Source organism: Prionailurus viverrinus, chromosome C2, assembly GCF_022837055.1.
Source record: "Prionailurus viverrinus isolate Anna chromosome C2, UM_Priviv_1.0, whole genome shotgun sequence".
In the NCBI taxonomy this organism is placed as follows: Eukaryota; Metazoa; Chordata; class Mammalia; order Carnivora; family Felidae; genus Prionailurus; species Prionailurus viverrinus.
In genome coordinates, this window is record NC_062569.1 from 141,725,626 (window position 1) to 141,744,922 (window position 19,297).

Consider the following 19,297-nt stretch of genomic DNA (forward strand, 5'->3'; position numbering starts at 1 on the left):
CTTATGTACAATATACATTTCTGAAAAATTGTGAATAAAATAAATTTTGAAAGGGGAATTAATTGGAACCCTATAAGGAATAGTTTAGTAAAACAAATCATTGCCTCCCCGATATTTGCTATTACCTGTGTGCTTTTTTAATAAATCAGGTTTATATATTTTTATTTGGACTTCCTTACCCCAGTGTTGAGTTGGCTTCTCTGATTCATAGGTCAGCCTAGGGCAACACAGAGCGTTTGTCTATTGTATGCACATGACTTTCTGGGCTGTATTACGCTTTTAGCAATTGCTGGGCGGCAGAACACTGTGCTTAATTAGTAGATTTTGTGGTTAAGAGATGGTAATCACATTTGATTAAAAAGGTCGTTTATTTCATTCAAGGCTGAGGGTGCTTTCCTGAGGACAGAAGCCTATGTTTTGGCCTGGAGGACCAAGGAGGTCTTACACCCAAAGTGGCACTCACTTTGCAGATCAGTCATGGATTTCTGAATGACCTTGGAGAAGTCACTTTGCTTCTCTCTTCTCAACTCCAGAGATTTGCAAAGCCCAATGTTTTCATTAATGACAGGAAAATGTGCACAGTTCTTCTAAATGTTTTTTTTAAGGTTATTTATTTTGAGAGAGAGAGAGAGAGAGAGAGAGCAAGCAGGGGAGTGGCAGAGAGACAGAGGGGACAGAGGATCCGAAGCAGGATCTATGCTGACAGTAGAGAGACTGATGCGAGGATCCAACTCACAAACCATGAGATCACGACCTGAGCCGAAGTCGGATGCTCAACCCACTAAGCCACCCAGGCGCCCCTTTCTAACTGCTTTTAATAACAAATATATCCTTTAGCTAAATTCTGAGAGGTAGGCAAGTTGTTACTACTGTTCCCTCTTTACAAATTAATAAACCCAGGCTTGGTGACATTAGGAGAATAAAGTTTGCAGAGCATAAGAGCAAGAGAAACTCAAATCCATTTTTTGTGAATCCAAACATTCTTGGTCTTTCTTCTACAAGTTCCTATCACTAAGACTTCTATCAGTTAATAAGAGAAATCACAAAGAATTGTTTTCTGTTGAATTCCACCTGGCAAAGGGCGAAGAGGTCTATTTGCTTAATGTAAGGATACGTATTGCTCAGGATTGCAATTGTCAAGTGGAGTTTTCACCACTAACTTGATACATTTAAGTATTTCTTCACGTATAATACTTCAGAGGTTGACCTTATATTGTTCCTGGTGTCTGCAGAGAAAGAATGTTGTATCAACGTTGCGCAGGTGATTATTTGCAACCACAGGCGGCACTTACTTTTTGCAAAATGCAGCTCAGGGAGATACAGTTCTGCCCACCTTTTTTAACAGCCTGAATTCATACAGAGTATGTTTGGAGTCATTTGTCATGTTTTGCTCTATTTTTGGCAGATTGGTACAGGGGCATTAAAAAAAAGCATTCTTGTTACGTGTCAGATCTTTCTTCTTCCTCTTTCCTTACAAATGAATACTGAAACTACAAATTCCATTTGTCTCTGAGTTACTACGGGTTAAACGGTCGAGGCTTTCACCCGTGGCCCTTTCGGTTGGAATCCTATTACGCTTTATGAGGTTATCACTGCCCTCTGAAATTTTCATCAGCTATGGGTGTGTTCATCCTAACATTTTGTAGGCGGGAGACATGGGTTCTGGCCCGTAGCTGCCCACCAGAACTCGCCCAGGATAATCCCGTAAAAAGCACCGTGTGTGCCCAATTCGTCCCTCCTCACTTTTGTCAGCAAAACATTTTATCTCCCCAAATTATGCACGTGACTCAAGTCGCAAGGAGGCTGTTCCCTTAGTAATCATGGGCTGGCATCCTGGAAGGAGCACATTCACTCCAGAGATGTGACAAGAGGTCAAATCGTCATAATCAAATCGGTCTTCAAAGTCTGATCCCTATCATCTGATTATAATTTATCCTAAATGGTGTGAGCAGAAACTGATGCGTGGTTACATAGAGACCATTCCATTCATGACACCTGATTTATACTGCAGGAAAAGAAATTCTCTGAAATCAATAACATTTCCGAATTTGTTTTGTATTTATCCAGGTGATACATATTTGTGTAGAACCCACAATATATCCGGTTCTTCGGGAGCACATGAAGGACTGACCTGCATTTAAACAATCCATTAATGGGGCGCCTGGGTGGCTCGGTCAGGTAAGCATCTAACTCTTGATTTCGGCTCAGGTCATGATCTTGCGTTTCGTGGGTTCAAGCCCCACGTTGGGCTCCTTGCTGTCGGCATGGGGCTTGCTTGGGATTCTCTCTCTCTCCCTCTCTCTCCCTCTCTGCCTCTCCCCCAATCTGTGCCTCTCTCTCAAAAATAAATAAAAACTTAAAAAAAAAACAAACAACAGCTCATTATGGATCATTCAGTTGGTTCCACCCCTCTACCTTTGATGGTAAACGGCCACACTGGCTTCTTACCCTCTCAGGGTCTAGAGTATGGAAGGGCAGAAAGACAATTTTGGAACCTGAGCTAAGCGATAAATAATAACAGAGTAGAGAAAGGATAATGTTATGGCAGCACAAGGGAGGGAATTTAATCCAGATGTTAGGGGTAAAAAAGCGCCCTCCCCAAAGTACGGTGTTTAGGTCTCCATAAGGTCTTACAGCAATAAGTAGTGTCTACTCATCCCTTTTGAAATCTTCAGATCTTCCGGAACCAGTGGGGAGTGGCAGTAAGACATCGAGCACACACAGTTTTAAGTGCCAGCTCATTACACGGTAGCTGTATAAAATTAGAGAGATTACCCAGCTCTGAGCTTAACTTCCTCATCTGTACAGACAGGGAATAACAATACCTCGGTCATGAGGGCCATTCTGAAGATTAATAAACTAATATATTTTTAATTTAATTAATTTAATTTAAACTAATATATTTTAGATAATAAAACATAAAAAGCACATAGGAGAAAATAAGGACATTTAGGGTCCCCACCACGGGAGGTATAGTCAGGCTGATTAGTGAAGAACACATCGATTTACACAGAGGCGAAGGAATATCGAAGGGATAGAAAACACTCTAAGGGAGGCTGAAATAGATGTAGAACACTTTTCAAAAGATTGATTAAATATAGAAAGGGAAGAACTCACAGTGTATTCCCGAATCTCCCCGGGGCTCTCTGGTTGGCTTGCTGTTCTCTTTCATACACCTCTCTCTACACCTTTTTCAACCAGCACCTCTAGGCTTTGTCCTCTCAAATCTATCTGTGCCTGCTCTAGGCTTCCCACGGAGTTCACATTAGTCCATTTCACCATTTGAAGACCCACTGAATTGAGCCCATAGGCTATAAAGTCTATTACCGCTGCTCCCCTACTGGCCCGCCACTCAACATATTAAAAACGGAATTAATTCCCCTCTCGGAACCTTCTTGAATATTTCCTATTAGTTCCAGCACACCATCCACTTGTTCTTTCTTTTAGCCCCAGTCACTAGCCCCGCATGCCAGCAGTCCTCCAGTCCTAATCTCTTCTACCGTTTCATTCCATAGGTTAGGACGTTGGCAAGTCACGCCAGCCTCCTCTACCCAAGTGTGCTTGGAGGCTGGGCTGCATCCACAGCCCATCGGAGGTGGTGAAAATTGCAGAATTTCGGGTCTTACCCCACAGCTACCAAACCAGAATCTGCATGATAACGAGGGGCTGTTGAGGCTTATAATAAGAAATCTATATTTGGCCCTCCTTCTGTTTCTGGCACAGAGCTCCCCAGATGCTTGAAATTTCCTAAAGGTGTCTTTTGTTAGGTTCACGAGGTGACTTTTGGAAAGCATCTGAGGATGAGGGCTGGTGGCCAGGGCAACCAACCGGGTAATAAGGGATGGAAAACTTTCAGTCCCACCCACCCACCTCTGGGGAGGGGAGTGGGGCTGGAGATTGAGTCCAATCATGCCTCTGGAATGAAGCTCCCATCAAACCCCCAAAGGACAGAGTTTGGAGAGTTTCCTGGTTGGTGAACACACAGAGAGTTGGGGACAACAGATTGCTAGGGGGACACAGAAGCTCGGAGTCTTCTCCCCAGGCCTTGCCCTTTGCACTCTTCCATCTTGCTGTTCCTGAGTTAGATCCTTTTATAACCAAGTAAAATGTTTCTCTGGGTTCTGCGGGTCACTCCAACAAATTCATCAATCTGTAGCTGGTTGGTCAGAAGCACAGGTGGCCACCTGGACTTGCCCCTGATGGTTGAAGTGGAAGGATGTCTTGTACGATGGAGGCCTTCACCTCTGGGATCTGAGGCTCTCTCCACACGGTAGCAGAATTGAGTTCATTGCCCAACGGTGTCTAGGCGACCAACTTGTCCCAGTTTGCCAAGGGCTGTCTCCATTGTGGCACTGAAAATTCTGCACTCCAGGAAATCCCTCAGTCCTGGGAAATCCTCAAATTCATGTATACCCTTCGCTCCCTCAGATATTTACACATTTACCACATGCCCATGTTTCCTAAGTGATGCACAGAATTATTTTATGTGTTTAACTTCACACAAATAGTATGTTTTGCACAGTCTATTTCTGTTAGCTCTTTTTCACATAGCATTACCAGTTTTGAGATTTACTATAGTGATGCATTAACATGCACAGATTTTTTTTAAGCTTATTTATTTATTTTTTAGAGAGACTGAGACAGCATGAGCGGGGGAGAGGCAGAGAGAGAGAGAGGGAGACAGGGAATGCCAAGAAGTCTCCGTGCTGCCAGCACAGGGCCCCACCCAGGGCTTGAACTCACAAAACCATGAGATCCTAACCTGAGCCGAAACCAAGAGTCAGATGCTTAACCGAATGAGCCACCCAGGTGCCCCAATATGCACGGATTCACTGTAATTTCTGTATCCCGTTCCATTGTATGAATATACTGGATCCATTTTCTTCTGATGGAAATTGAGGTTGCTTCCAATGTTTTGCTAGTTTAACACGTCTGCCAATATTATAAATCTTGTTGCATATTTCGGAAATTTGTAGGGAATATACGTGGAAGAGGAATCGCTAACCTCCAAAGTATGCCCACGTTCATCTTTACTGTACTTGGTCAAATTGCTCCCCAAGTGCTAATGACAGGTGACGTTCTTTCCCCAGCAATGTGAGCTCCGTTCACCTTGGCTCATGCGGCTCAGTGAACAGCGGCTCATGTCACACTGAACAGCACTGCCAGCCTGAGGGGTGTGAGTGGTATTTCATCTCCCAGCTTTGGCTCACTGGGTAGAGCATCTTCTATACATTTAATGCCCTTCCACTTCTCTGCTCTCTTATTTTTTTTGTGCACGCACATTGGTCATGTGGATTAAAGGTTAAGACTAAGAGATACACACTGCCTGTCACAAAATAAAGAAGTCATGGGGATGAAAATCTTTTTAAAAAGTATACAGTTAATTGGTTTTTAGTTTTAGTAGTTGTACTTGTGTTTTTACCTTTTATTTGAGAACTCTTTCCTATCCTGATACCATAATGTCATTCTCTCCCTTTTTTAAAAGCGATAAATGTTGGCTTCTTGCATTTATATAATTAATCCAAGAGGAACGAATAGACTTCTGGGTGCGGTGTGACGGAGTGAGCGAATTTAATGTTTACCCATATGGATAGCTAATGCACCATTTATTAAATAACCCACCCACCTCCACTGGTCTGTAAGGCCATCTGTTATCTGTCAAAGCCCAATATATATATGAGTCAATTTCTAAGTTCTATATTCTATTGGTTTACCTGTAAACCAATATCACACAATTTATTTACTATAACTTTATCATAAATCTTGATGTCTCCAAGGCATGTCTTCTCACTTTGTTCTTCTTCATCTCTTTTTTTCTTACACCCTTTGCTATCCCATGAAAACGTTACACTCAGTCTATCAAACTCAGCAACAACAAAAAGAATGGTCTTGTGGGTTGTGATTAGAATTCCACTGAATTTACATACAGTTCAGGAAGAACTGACATATACCAATATTGATATCCTTACAATATTCACATCTAATATTTGATAGATCTTTTCATTTCTGTAGCTTTCTCTTCTCTCAAAAATTTTATATATTTATATTACTCCATAAATGCCATGCATATACTATTACTGGATCTCTGACTAGGTATCTTATCATTTTTGATGTTATAAATGAGATTTGGGTACACACATACATATTACATTGTCTGAATGTTGCTGATATAGAGGGATGCACTAATTTTTGTACGCTGAGCTTATATACGGCAATCTTGGTGAATTCTCATTCATTTTTATAGTCTGAAGAGTACAGGCAATCATAGCATTAATAAATAACAACTTAGCTCCCCCCTATCCAATTCTTATCACCTCTTTTTAACTTGTCTTGTTAGTTACACTGACCAGGATGCTGAATAGAAGCCCTAGATGCCAGCTTGCCTTACGGGTGGCTTTAAAGGGAAAGGTGATATATAATATTGTACCACTAAGTCTGGGGTTTGATGTAGGGTTTTTTTGTTTTTTGGAGGTTTTTCTTTTTTGAGATATTTATAAGGTGAAGAGACTTTCCTCTGTATTCTTAGTTTGCTAAATCTTTTCTTTTAACTCCAAGTGAGCGATGCATTATATCAATTGCTTTTCTTTTCGAGGTTAATCTTAGAATTACTCTCCTTCAAGAAGCTTTCCTAGAACCCTCAAACCGGACTAAAAGCTTCTCTTCCCTAATTCCACTGCATTTTGCACTTTCCCCAGTAGATTAAACTATCTCTTTATAGGTCTATGCTCCCCAGTAGCTTATAAATAATTCAAGGGCAAGAACCATGTTTGGTTCAAGGCTCTATCCCCCAGAACCTGGTGTAGAACACAGAATCTCTGTCTACATATTGATAGATACAAATTCCTGAGAACATGTTCTAGAAACTTCATCCATTTCTTTCTAAACACAAATTATGTTTCTGACATTGAAGCTTAATTTACAGAGGCAATTACGATGAAGTAGAATGTAAGATTTGACAGAGAAGAGTTTTAGATTTCTAGATGTTTATTGTATAAACATCTTTATAAAATAACCCATAAAATAGAAATGTCTTCTGAGACACACTGACGTTATTCTTAATCAAACAAAATTTGTTACTACGTTTGAAGCCAAATTCATATTTGTTTTAACATTATATTAATTATTTGTCTTTGTGTCATACTAAAGGTAAGACCCTGCCCCCTCACCCCACCAACTTTGGCTTGCTCAGTAAGCACCTTTCAGAGTTGTTTTTCTCATATCTAAGTACTAAGAATATTTTATTTTAATTAATTTAAATGATGTTCCCAATACCAAAGGGCCTTTCAAAATACATTATGTCCCAGTCAGTATTTGAAGAGCCCACGTGTTTTATTCAGAACGTTCAGCTACTTAATGAGCATACGCTTCAAATGCCATTTGAAAATATGAAACCTTTATCTTTTAGCTCGGTTTTGCTTTCATGCGTAACATGGTTCTAAAATCACAGTGGTGATATTTATTAGCTGTCTTTGCAAAACTGTGGGCAATACATCTTTCACATTTCATTGAGGAGAAAAGAAACTTAATCCCACCAGGGTCTCCATTATTAGTTCTTCCTCTTGATTTTTTTCCCCACGGGGATTTTGTGTTGGCCAGATGGTGCTCTGAGGAATCCCTCGACAGAGCTGTATTTTACAGAGGCATACTGGAAAAGCAAATATCTATTTCTGAATAAAAGGATTAAATCTTATATCTTGTTATCGGGCTCACTAAGTCCATCCTAGGCATTATTGGGCTCCTATTCGACACCAGACAATACTTTTTTTTACTCACATAGCAGTTTCCCTTCGCGTCCAGTAAAGTTTTTACTTTATTCCATTACTGACAGTAATTAGCCACTCAAGTGCACCCTCTATCCCCTTGAATTCTTCCAATGCTAAAGAGTACTCTACAAACCACGTCTTTATGCTGGATCCTGTCCCTCAGGCATGTCAATTAAACTTCATCAGCAGCAAAAAAATTGAAATATCCCTTTCCATATTCATCACAGATATTTATTTTTCACGGGGAAGAGTGGCTAAATGAAATGTTTGAGAATCATTTTGATGACAAATTGTTTACTTCTTGAGTTGACCCAATTCTCATTTTCAAGCACAGTGAGGCTTTTAATCTTCAGGTAATTACCCTCATGATGACAAAAAGTCTCAAAAAGGGAGAAATAATTCCAAGGTCACGTATCTTGTCACAAGTTGTTCTAAATAGCGCAACATCTCAAAGTGTTTATTCCAAATCCTTTCTTTATGGCATAAATAAAATAATGTCCATTTGGTACCCTTCTCACCCATGTTCTTTGTCATAGTAGTATCTAAGAGTATGTCATTTCTATATAAAACCAGCTATCTTAATCAAGAAAAATAATACATTATTTTGTTTCAGTTTTGTTAAGCATGACCACTAAAAGTATGTGCAAGTAAGGACCTATCTTTTGTCTTCCCTACTTATTCGTATGTTGTATTTAAAGTTTAACCTTCCTTCTACAGCATCATTGAATAACATGGGTTTTCTCAAACTGACCAGTTCCATTCTTATATCTTTGCCTTTGCAAGTGACAGTCTCTGTCTGGAATGTACCTCCCTTTCTTGGCTGTCCATTTATATAAATATCTTTCAATACTCTGATCCAATTTCATGTTTATGAGACTTTCCCTAAACATTTCTTTCCAAACACTACACACAAAGACTTGGCTGTTTTCTCTCTTCCTGGCCCTCCAAAAACACTTGATAGATGAATTCACTGAATCAGAATTAAATGTTCTTCACTTTCTTCTCTTATGAGATTGTGAGATCCTAGAGGTCAAGGTATATCATTTATTCATCCTTGGATCCCAGAACCTAGCTCAGTACTGCTAGAGTAATTAATGAGCACTCAATATGTATTTGTAAATAACTGATTACATAGTATATGCTGACTTCTGTGAAAACATTCTTAAATTCTGGAAAATGGCACTATTTTTCTATATTGAACTTAGTATGTGTGACCATAATGATCAAAAATAAATATGCTATTTAAAATAGACTTACTGTGGTGATCATTTTGCAATATGTACAAATATTGAATCAATATGTTGCACACCTGAAACTAACATAATGTTATATGCCGACTATACTCCAATTAAAAAGTAGATATGCCATTTTAAAAGTTGAATTTTTAAAATTTTTCAGGAGACACATGTAAAATTAAAAATTCCTGACTGAAGGGGGGTGACTGGGTGGCTCAGTCGGTTAAGCGTCCAACTCTTGATTTCAGCTCAGGTCATGATCTCATAGTTTGTGAGTTCAAGCCCCGTGTCAGGCTCTGTGCTGACAGTGTGGACCTTGTTTGGAATTTTCTTTGCTTCTACCCCACCCATGTTCTCCCTCTCTCCCTCTCTCTGAAAATAAATAAATAAACTTTAAAAAATTCCTAACTGAAAAAAGAAAAAAATGTGGGGATGTAGAATCTAAATTTATTTGTCAAAATTAACTCATATTTAGAATGTAAAATGTCTAAAAACAAGGGACCTGAGTAATGTAAGTAAGGCTTTTCAACTAAAAGGTAAATTTAGCTCTTGGGATCTCTTTACAAATGAACCTTAGTGGTTCATTTGTAAAACAGAAAAGGGAGTTGAAGGAAACAGAGTTAGGGCTGAACACTTCTCTCTGATTATTTTAGAGGGGCCTCAGCGATGAGGATTGACTGCACATTACCTTACCGATTTGTGAACGGTTTAGAATGACCCAGATTGTACTTTGCACTCTTTTTAGTTCATTTTAAGCTGAGCCAAGATATCTTCTATTTTGAAAACATACAAAAATAGAAAGCAAATTATAACCAATTTATAAAATTAGCCATTTAGGATACATTACATCCCATTGTGTTTACAGCTTTCTTCCTTATTACTTTTCTAATAAGGACAAAGATTTAACTTTCCGTTAGGATGATTAAAATGATTTTAGCAAGAATGTGGCTGGATACTTGGAAGAGAGGAAGGTAGTTTATGTGTTCCAAAATAGCAATATTTGAAAACATGTGCATGAAAGAACTTTTGTAAGCATTCTTGGAATGATTTTGTTTCTATCTCCTTTCCCCCCACAACTTAAAAAAAAAAAAAAGCTTTGGGTGGAGTTAAGAACTCTTTTCAAATCTTAAACAATTACTGGAAATCCTGAAAATGTATTCTCCTTTATTCAGTGGGGGAAAACACTTTAAAGCTTCTCTTTTTTTTTTTTTTCTCCTGAGAATTGTTTACCAAAGGATTTACTTAATGGCTTCTATTTTGAACGCAGAATTCAGTTATAACCGCCTGAAATATAACACCATCTGTGTTTATTCTCCCCCTAACTCAAAACACAATTCTTCTCTTCAAATATAACCAGTCCATGGCCCTAATAACCCAGACAAATAGATCAATTCCACTAACTCTTTACTTTAGCCAAGGGTAAAATTAAAGAGTTACAATGCCTACCATAAAAATGTAAATCTGAATGCCAATATAAAACATACAAAGCGCATCTGTAAATTTAAAATTTTAAAGTTCTGATTTTAGTAATTTTTTCTTCTCTCTGTATTCCCCAGGGTGCAGTTAGCTGTGAGGTGACAAATACGGACACAACGCACACAGTAATGGATATTAGTGGATGGGACCAGGAACCAGGGGACCAGAGAATCACGGAATCACTCTGAAGCTTATTTCCTCAAATCCATACCACCTTTTGAGCCCACCTGCACCTCTCCCTGAAACACCAACAGCTGGCATGTGGAATCCACTGGAAAATGAAATTGGAATTTAGTAATTACGTATTTTAAATTATTTTAAATTGCAAAATGTTTTTTAATGTTTATTTATTTTCCAGAGACAGAGAGAAAGACGGAGCGTGAATGGGGGAGGGCAGAGAGACAGAGGGAGACACAAAATCCGAAGCAGGCTCCAGGCTCTGACCTGTCAGCATAAAGCCCGACACGGGGCTCGAACTCACAAACGGAACTCATGACCTGAGTTGGACGCACAACCGACAGAGCCACCCAGGCGCCCCTATTTTAAAGTACTTCAAGAGTGAGAAGTGACATACAAATGTGAAACATCCTTATATATTTATATTGAGCGTATTCTGAGCTGATTAATCCCGTAAATACCATTCTGACTGATCTCTAATGTAAGAGGGAGACTTAAACCCTTTTTCAGCAAGACTTCCGGGAGAAAATGTCAAACATTTTATTTAGAGTTTATTTTGCACTTCAAGAATGCTTAAATTCCGTTCATCAATCTTTATTACAGCCTGACAAGTCTTAGAGCCATGTCAGACTTCAAGAGTATCCTGAAGTATGATTATTTTTGGCCTTATTCAGACAGTTATGATCTCCACTATCAGCCCCAACTTTGATTTTAGAAAGTGTATGTGGTGCCAGCTCTTCTGTCCTCAGGAAATGGAGAATGAGTTATCGTGATATTCACTTAAAAAATAAAAACTAAGGAGCTAGTCTAAAAGACTAGATCCTGGCTGTTATTTGAAAGCCACGTGTGATTTTTGACTCTGAAAAGTTTTACGTTCCTAATTTTCTAATTTCTTGACTTTAAGATCCATGTAGAAGAACAAAGAATTGCAAACCCTTCAGACATACAACCCTGAAGGCCGTTCCAGCTTCTCCATGTCCCTTTGCCCAGGGGCATCTCCAAAATAAATTCTCAATTTGTTATGGAGGAATGTTAAACACAGTCTATGCGTGTTTGTTTCACTCGTGTTTGTACTTGGTTACCACCGTACAGGGTTGATGCTTAGACTTTCTTGGGCTCTAAGCTTATTTCCCGAAGTTGTTCAACATACATTATGTAGAAAATTGACGTTTCGTATCTTAACTGTTTTTATTCATAATGTCTCTCATCTACTGAATGAGATAGACAAATACATGGCAAAATACACTAGCCATAATTAAATGACAAATTCTAACTTACAAATCCTTCAACAAAGCAGACAAAACCATATAATTGACAATGTTAAAAAATGATCAGTAATATGCATGTGGTCGACTAAAAACATTGTTATTATAGAACACAAATTAAGCGTGAAAGAATACTTCTTAACCCTCTTCTAATAAAAGAAGCTTATGTTGCATATCACTTTGCATATTTTGTTAGATAATATAACACTGTAGATAGTGATGAGTGTTTAATACCTCCAGGGAAGGCTTTATGTCAATAACCACTCTTTGGGCACCTGTGTGGCTCAGTCAGTTGAGCGTCCCACCCTTGATTTCAGATCAGGTCACATCTAGTGTTTCATGTGATCAAGCGTTTTATGTGGTCTCAGCTCAGGTCACATGTAGCATTTCATGTGACGGTGTGGAGCCTGCTTGGGGCTCCCCCCCACCGCCCCGCTTCTCTCCCCATCTCAAAATAAATAAATAAACTTAAAAAAAACAACCCCCTTTAAAATTTCTTGCCCCTACCTCTATACCTTGGTACTTTGTGAACACGTAACTGAGGAATGGAAAGAGCATCAGTATTGCCGAACTTGACCAGTACTCACGAGAGGATATTCCCAATATAGGCGTAGTAGGAACAACAGTAGGGCGTGGCCCCATCGCAGCAGTAAGATCTGCAGTCTTTGCCACACTGAGCAAGGCAATCCTCTGCAAAAGAAACACCACACACGTCCTTTAGAGTTCTGAAATCACAGCTTCATGAAAAATATTCTATTTTATATCTCCATCGGTCAGCGACCACACTTCGGTGCATTTAGATATTCATTCTGCATACTCAGAATTCTAAAACATGAATAAGCATCTAAACTAGTCTTCCTTCCCTATTGGACGTAAATCCAGAAGAGGCAAAGACCATTCTGTTTTGAATTTCCTTCATCCAACACCATAACTGGTAGTTGGAAGTGCTGAACGGGACAACGGAAGGAGAAATGAATGATCCAACAGATCAGCCATTCAATTTTGCAACAGAATTCTTATAACAATTTCGAAATGATAAAGTCTTTTGACTTGAGGGTCACATTAAGGTCATTTGATGGCATGTGTTATTGACGTGTATATTGTCAACTGGAGATACTTTTTAGATAATGTATATTTTTATGACAATGCATTATATGTTACTCTTTCTGTACATTTTGTTTTACCCTCGTAATGACAGTTTGCACACATATGGTAACACAAATGAGTCTGCATATCCTGTCAATTCATCTGGATTGGAAGATAACGGGTTAGTTGTAGGAAGGCGTTTCCGTAGATAACTATCTTGTGAATAATTAAGAATTTATTTAATGTTAGATTTAAGAATCAACAAGTTATGAGACAGCACTATGGGAAGGGAAAAAGGTGCTTTCTGAGTAGAAAGGACATGTTGGAGCTGATAAAGCCAAATTACTGTCTTTTTTCTTCCATATGTTTTCGGCAAGGAAAATTAGACCCCACATTTGAATAAAAATTGCCCTAGCTTTTAAAAATTCTTCGTGCCACCTAAATGATTTATGTTTAACAAGTTCAGATGATTATTTAATTACAATCACTGGTATAAATTATCATGGATATGTGAGTTTGAGGTACATGATTAGAAACGCACTAAATATAGTCTGGTAATTTAAGTTACGTGTTCAAGAATCACAAAGGAAGTCCTTTCCAACTCAATCCCTAGAGGTAATATCAACTATTATCTAAATTATGTAACACTTTTGCTTGTCTGTCAAACCATAACCGAAAAGTACAAGATGTTACATTATGTCTGTGTGTCCAGGTGATTGATTTATCCAGAAAGAAAAATTTAGATTTAAAAAAATATTAATGTATATTTATTTTTGACAGAGAGAGAGAGAGAGAGAGAGAGGACAAGGTGGGAGGGGCAAAGAGAGAGGGAGACACAGAATCTGAAGCAGGCTCGAGGCTCTGAGCTGTCAGCACAGAGCCAGACACGGGGCTCGAACCCACAAGATGTGAGATCATGACCTGAGCCGAAGCTGGACGCTGAACCGACTGAGTCACCCAGGTGCCCCTAGATTTTGTTTTTAAATCACCTCCTTGACAGGATGATTCTTGACAAATGAATGTCATCACAAAGTAGCAAAGTTCATTGATCTTTTTCAATAATGCATGGCCTTTGCAGAACACATGAAAACATTCACCTTTTTTCCCCCTCCATTTTACTTCTACCCCATAAATTAATAAACCTTAATGTTTTCTTCTGAGATGAGGTAAGAAGAAATGAGAGGAAGAAATAATTACTTTGTAAGATTCAGTAACTCTACTGAAAACCACTGCTAAATTTTGAAGACAGAAGCACAATCTAATGACCTACTGACAAGGTATGCTCTTTGCAGAGTGCATCATACTTTTTAAGGCTATTTATCTTCTCATTTTTCCCTATGAACTTCTATAGCTCTCATTTTTAGTGCTGTTTAGTTAATTCGAACATTTAGATTAGTTAGTTGTCTCAAGAGGCTTAACCGGGCTGTTTTGCTGCATGTTCTCTAAAGCCATTCGGAGAGTGGAAGAGCCGATGTCCCCATTTTTTCTGTGTGAGCAGGACAACCCATATGTAAGTAGCTTCATGGGGTGCCTTCGGAATGATGCCCTTGATAGTGATGTCTTATTAAACTCTCCATGAATATCAAAGGTTCAATTACTATTATTGTATTCCAGTTACTACTATTATAAGGATGTGGTGTTATCAAAATATTTTGAACCAATGTTACAGGAAACCAAGCCCGACATCTTGTAGCCAAGGAGCTGGATGATACCTGCAGCAAACATCAGGATCGTGTCACAAGTTGTTCCTTATTTTGATGGCATTTTCTAGCACTCCTGTCTACTACTTCCCAGAATTAAACAACTGACAAGGGCAGATATAAGAGTATGGCAAACAGATTCACAATCGCAACATTCTCAAACTGAGGTTTTGACCACACGTCAAATCTTCTATGTCAGTTGCTCTCTCCAGTTTAGTGGAGAGCAATTCTGTGAAAATCGGATTTGGAAGGCACCGGAGCATTTTCTCACTTGTAAAGAATGGAACATTCCAATTGTTTCAGAAGATAATTGATATTACCTCTAATATTCGAGTGAATATTCTTGAAAAGTAGCCAGTTCAAACTTTCTTCAGTGACTTGAATCAAAGGCATGATGTGGAAGAAGGTTCTCCAACCCTCACCCCCACCTCAAGGAATTCGTGGCACAGGAAAAGCGACATCTGGTTGCAAAGCACATGCTCAGAAATGGCTCTTGTAAGCTACAGCTGAGGATAAGGGAGGAAGGAAAGGGAGGGGACGGCAGTCCCTGGCTGAGGCTGGGAAGGTAAAACCTTGGCCAAATCCTGTCTTTGTTGCCTGCGGTGGGAGTTGGATAACAGCATAAATGTCATCGGGTCTCTTTCCGAAGGTGGTTCCACAGCAAAACGTGATGCTTTAGGCACAGAAACTTCGCCCGTACCTCCTTATCAAAGGGAGCATGAATTTAGTGCATCTGCTTTGGGGGAAAATAATTCAGGTTATAGGCGGTGCATCTACATAGGTTTTTGTCCCATTAAAGCTGGAAATTTATTTAGCAGGGTGTCTCAACTGTTAGATCGGCATTGTTTCCTCATCATCCCCCAGTCCTCACTTCCAGCCACATGTCTTAGTTCCAACCAAAATGAATTCTGTATCATTACAAATATATATCTCATGGTTTTTGCCTTTGTTCACATTATATCCTCCTCCATTTCCTTATGTCCAAGGCTTCCCTATCTAGTCCCTAAATTCCTCCTTACGTTCAATTTCTCTGAGCGATTACTTATTGGGTTCTTCTTATGGGCCAGGTATTTTGCCAGTCTCTGAACATCAAGCTGAACAAAACAGACATCATCTTCCTGGAGCTTACTCTCCTAAGCCAGCTATGAGGTTCCCTCCTGTGAACAGTTCTGGCACATGACTGTAATTCGCCTATGACACAGCCTTTTATACATTATAATAGGCCTCCTTTATCTCCCAGATGAAACTCAGAGCAAGGCCTCTGTCCTATATAACACTCAAAATGCCTCACTCAGTGAATATTGGGTAAATAAATAAGGCAAGCATAAAGGGATTTCTGAAGCAAAGAGTTCGGGAGTTAACACCAAAGAACACACTGGCTAAATATTTCTTATCAAAGATAGTAAGTTAATTTAGTATTATTGGCTTGTAGTTATTCTGTAGCTTTTGAGGGGGGTATGCCTAAGAAGAGAAGAAATGAATGCAGAGAAACTTTCTAAACTAACCAAACTTGTTGCCAGAAGGCTTTGCAGATTTCCTGAACCCTGGGGATTGTTCACCAAGCGCAGGGTGGGGTGGGGGTGGAGGTGGGGTGGGGGTGGGGTGGGGGAACAGGACGAAAGGAAGGAAAAGCCTGTGCATTAGAAGCTTTCAGTTTACCACAGGGAATAAAATAGACAAAAATGTAAGTTGTTGTTCAACGGTGTGCTTGAGTAAAGATGAGTGAGGTTTTGTTCTATTTTCTTATTTTTATTTTTGTTTTTGGATAAACAGAGGAGGTGAAAAGAATCATTGCTTCAAATGAACGAATGGGAAGATTTTACTATAAAGCCAATAACGCAATTGTTTCTTTTAGCTTCGCAAATTCTGGAATACACTTTAAGGTACAGAAATACGCAAACGGATGAGAATGCAGTTTCTCCTCATTAAGTAGGAAGTTCTTTTCCTACTTTGATGAATTTTTTGCATTTGAAAGTCAGCATTTTCCTTGCCATAAAATATCTTTTAAATAACTTAAAGACAGCCACTAATTCACATTTTAGTGTATAAATTGAAAATTTCTATAGAAGTTTGGGGAGTCATTTCTGGCAAGGTTGAATGAGAAGTTCAATTCTCTTGACGTTCACGTTCAATAATGTTGAAGAACCTCTTCATGTCAGTCGCAATCTTTGTTAAGTATCAAGAAATAAATCACAGTGCTACATAAATTTACTATTGCAAGGTCACAGGTAAGCCTGTGATTTTTTTTTTTTGTCCTAGGAAGCGAGAGACATGAAAACATTTTACAAAGAACTTTGCTTTCAGCTTCTTTTGTGAATAGGAAGCAAATGCAAAACCACATGTGTAATTAACTTTATACATGAATAACCAGTGAAAAGCCATTTTGAGATCCATATCAATCATGAAACAAGAAAACCGCTTTGCTCTATCAATTATTAGCAATTCTCAGGAAGAATAATTAGGAGGAGGGAAATGAAATTCCTTTCACCTATAAACAGTGTTTCACGAAATCGATGAAAACAGGATTAGACTCTGGGTGAATTTACGCCTCCCGAAAACCTCCTATTTGAACTCAAAGCATCCAATTATCCAGACTACCACACTTGAGAATCATCTTCTAAAGTGAAAAAAAAAACAAAACAAAAAACCCGATGGTCTAAGGCTTTATATTTCGAAATACTCAGAATGTGGGGGGGTAGCAAGGAGAGGAGATAGACTACCTTGAAATGGAAAAGTCACCACATTAGTTCATGTTAAAACTTCAGCAAACACCTCTCTGAATCTCGGGTACTTTAAAAAAAAAATGCTTTTCTCCCACCCCTCAGTCTCTGCCCTCAACCCCCAGATTCCTGAGTCGTGGACAGGATCAATGGAACGCTATCCAGAGAGTGAAATCCTCTAAATGTGCGTTTGGGATTTTTAAATTGGACTGGGAGTTTTAAATTGCTTGCAGAGAGAGAAGGGAGGAGGAAAGGGGAAAGGGAAAGTTAAAGAAAAGGAGCAAAACAAAACAAAACCTCGGGGGAGGTCGAGCCGAGGGTCGCAGCACGCCGGCTTCCCTGGCTGCCCGGCGGGGACCACCCCGTCTCGGCTCTCCCACCAAGGTCCCCGTGCCTCCCGCCCAACCCGCGTGGCCAGAGGGCGACCCGAGCTCAGTCCCAAGTCTCGTTCCCCTCTCCCGCCGCCCCAGGCCACTGACCTGCGTAGACAAAGAGCAGGACCAGCTTCGGAAGCAAGATTCCTGGACCCCCGGGCAGCCTCAGCGCGTCCATCCAAGCCGGTGGCCGGAGGTTGCGCGCCAGAACAGACGGACAGACGCACAGACTGGAGAGAGGGCTGATGGGGGGGGGGGGGGGGGGGGGGGAAGGGAGAGCCCGGGCCGCGGAGGAGCCGGAGCGCGGTCAGAGGGAGAGGGCAGCGCTCCCGAGAGGGGGGTCGCGCGGGGACCGGGCCATTGCCCTGAGCGTCTTCGAGGGGAGCCCGGCCGGGGCGCGCGGGGCTGCGCTGGGGCCGAGGTCTCTTTGTCTCTGCCCGCGGCGCTCAGGCGGCAGGCTAGGCAGCCGCTCCGGCGTCCTGGGCCACCCGGACTCACATTTCATCTCCGCGGGTGGCACCGACGTGGGGCTGGGGGCGGGGGTGGCCCCGACTCCTCCCCACCCTCGGGTTCTTCCTTCTGTGGCTTGAGTCCTGGAGCAAGAGGGAACTTCTTCCAGCCCGGTGCTCTGGCAGTTGCTCTTTTGAATTCCAGCCCTGCGCTCCAATTTTTCCTTTGGAGGCAATAAGTGAAGAAGAATCTAACTTTTCACCTTTCAACAAGGGTAGGGCAGTTGCAGGGTTGAAGGTTCTGGACAAAGGAAGCCACTAAAGAAAGCCCAGAAGAATTGGAGAGTCAGAGGCCGTGTGTAGCTTCTCTGCTGAGAGCTGATAAAATGTTTATTTGTTAAACACCTAAAGCATTGTCAGTAAAGTGGAAAACACAACAAGAATGTACACTGTCATCGCTATTGGTTGATGCTGTTCTGGAGTTACTGGCCTATGCAATTAGGCAAGAGAAAGAAAAAAGTTATAAAAATTGGAAGCAAAAATTACCACTGGCAAATGATATGCTTGTGTATGTGGAAAATCAGACAGAATCAACTATACAGCTCTTAAATAGAGTTACAGACACTCAATCATTTTCTTTCATGCAAATTAGAATCGATTAGAAAGTTCTGTTTTAGTCATGAAAGAAAAAAAAGCTTGAGTAAGTGAATAAAGATAATTCTCTCTATTTATTAAAGAAATTCAAAAGAGTATGAATGGGATAAGCCTCAACAGAAAATAACCATATTATAACATCACAATGATTGAAACAGTTTTCATTAACACTAGAATAGATAGGCTTAATGGATCAGACTGGAGAATCCAAAAATGGAGATACATATGCATAGAAATTAAATTTATAGTTTATTTATTTATTTTTTTTTTAATTTTTTTTTCAACGCTTATTTATTTTTGGGACAGAGAGAGACAGAGCATGAACGGGGGAGGGGCAGAGAGAGAGAGAGAGACACAGAATCGGAAACAGGCTCCAGGCTCTGAGCCATCAGCCCAGA

At 40.1% G+C, this 19,297-nt stretch overlaps 1 protein-coding gene across 1 annotated transcript in view; it reads right to left on the reverse strand.

Annotated features, from left to right (window-relative positions):
* Nucleotides 1-18,462, reverse strand: part of CYYR1 (cysteine and tyrosine rich 1) — a 107,420-nt gene extending 88,958 nt beyond the window's left edge. Inside the window, exons 1-2 of the mRNA XM_047876434.1 lie at nt 17,902-18,462; nt 12,504-12,606 (exon numbers count right to left, since the gene is read on the reverse strand). Of these exons, the coding sequence (XP_047732390.1) occupies nt 12,504-12,606; nt 17,902-17,974 (176 nt within the window). The 5' untranslated portion in view covers nt 17,975-18,462. The remainder of the gene's footprint in view (nt 1-12,503; nt 12,607-17,901) is intronic.
* Between the last annotated feature and the right edge of the window lie 835 nt (nt 18,463-19,297).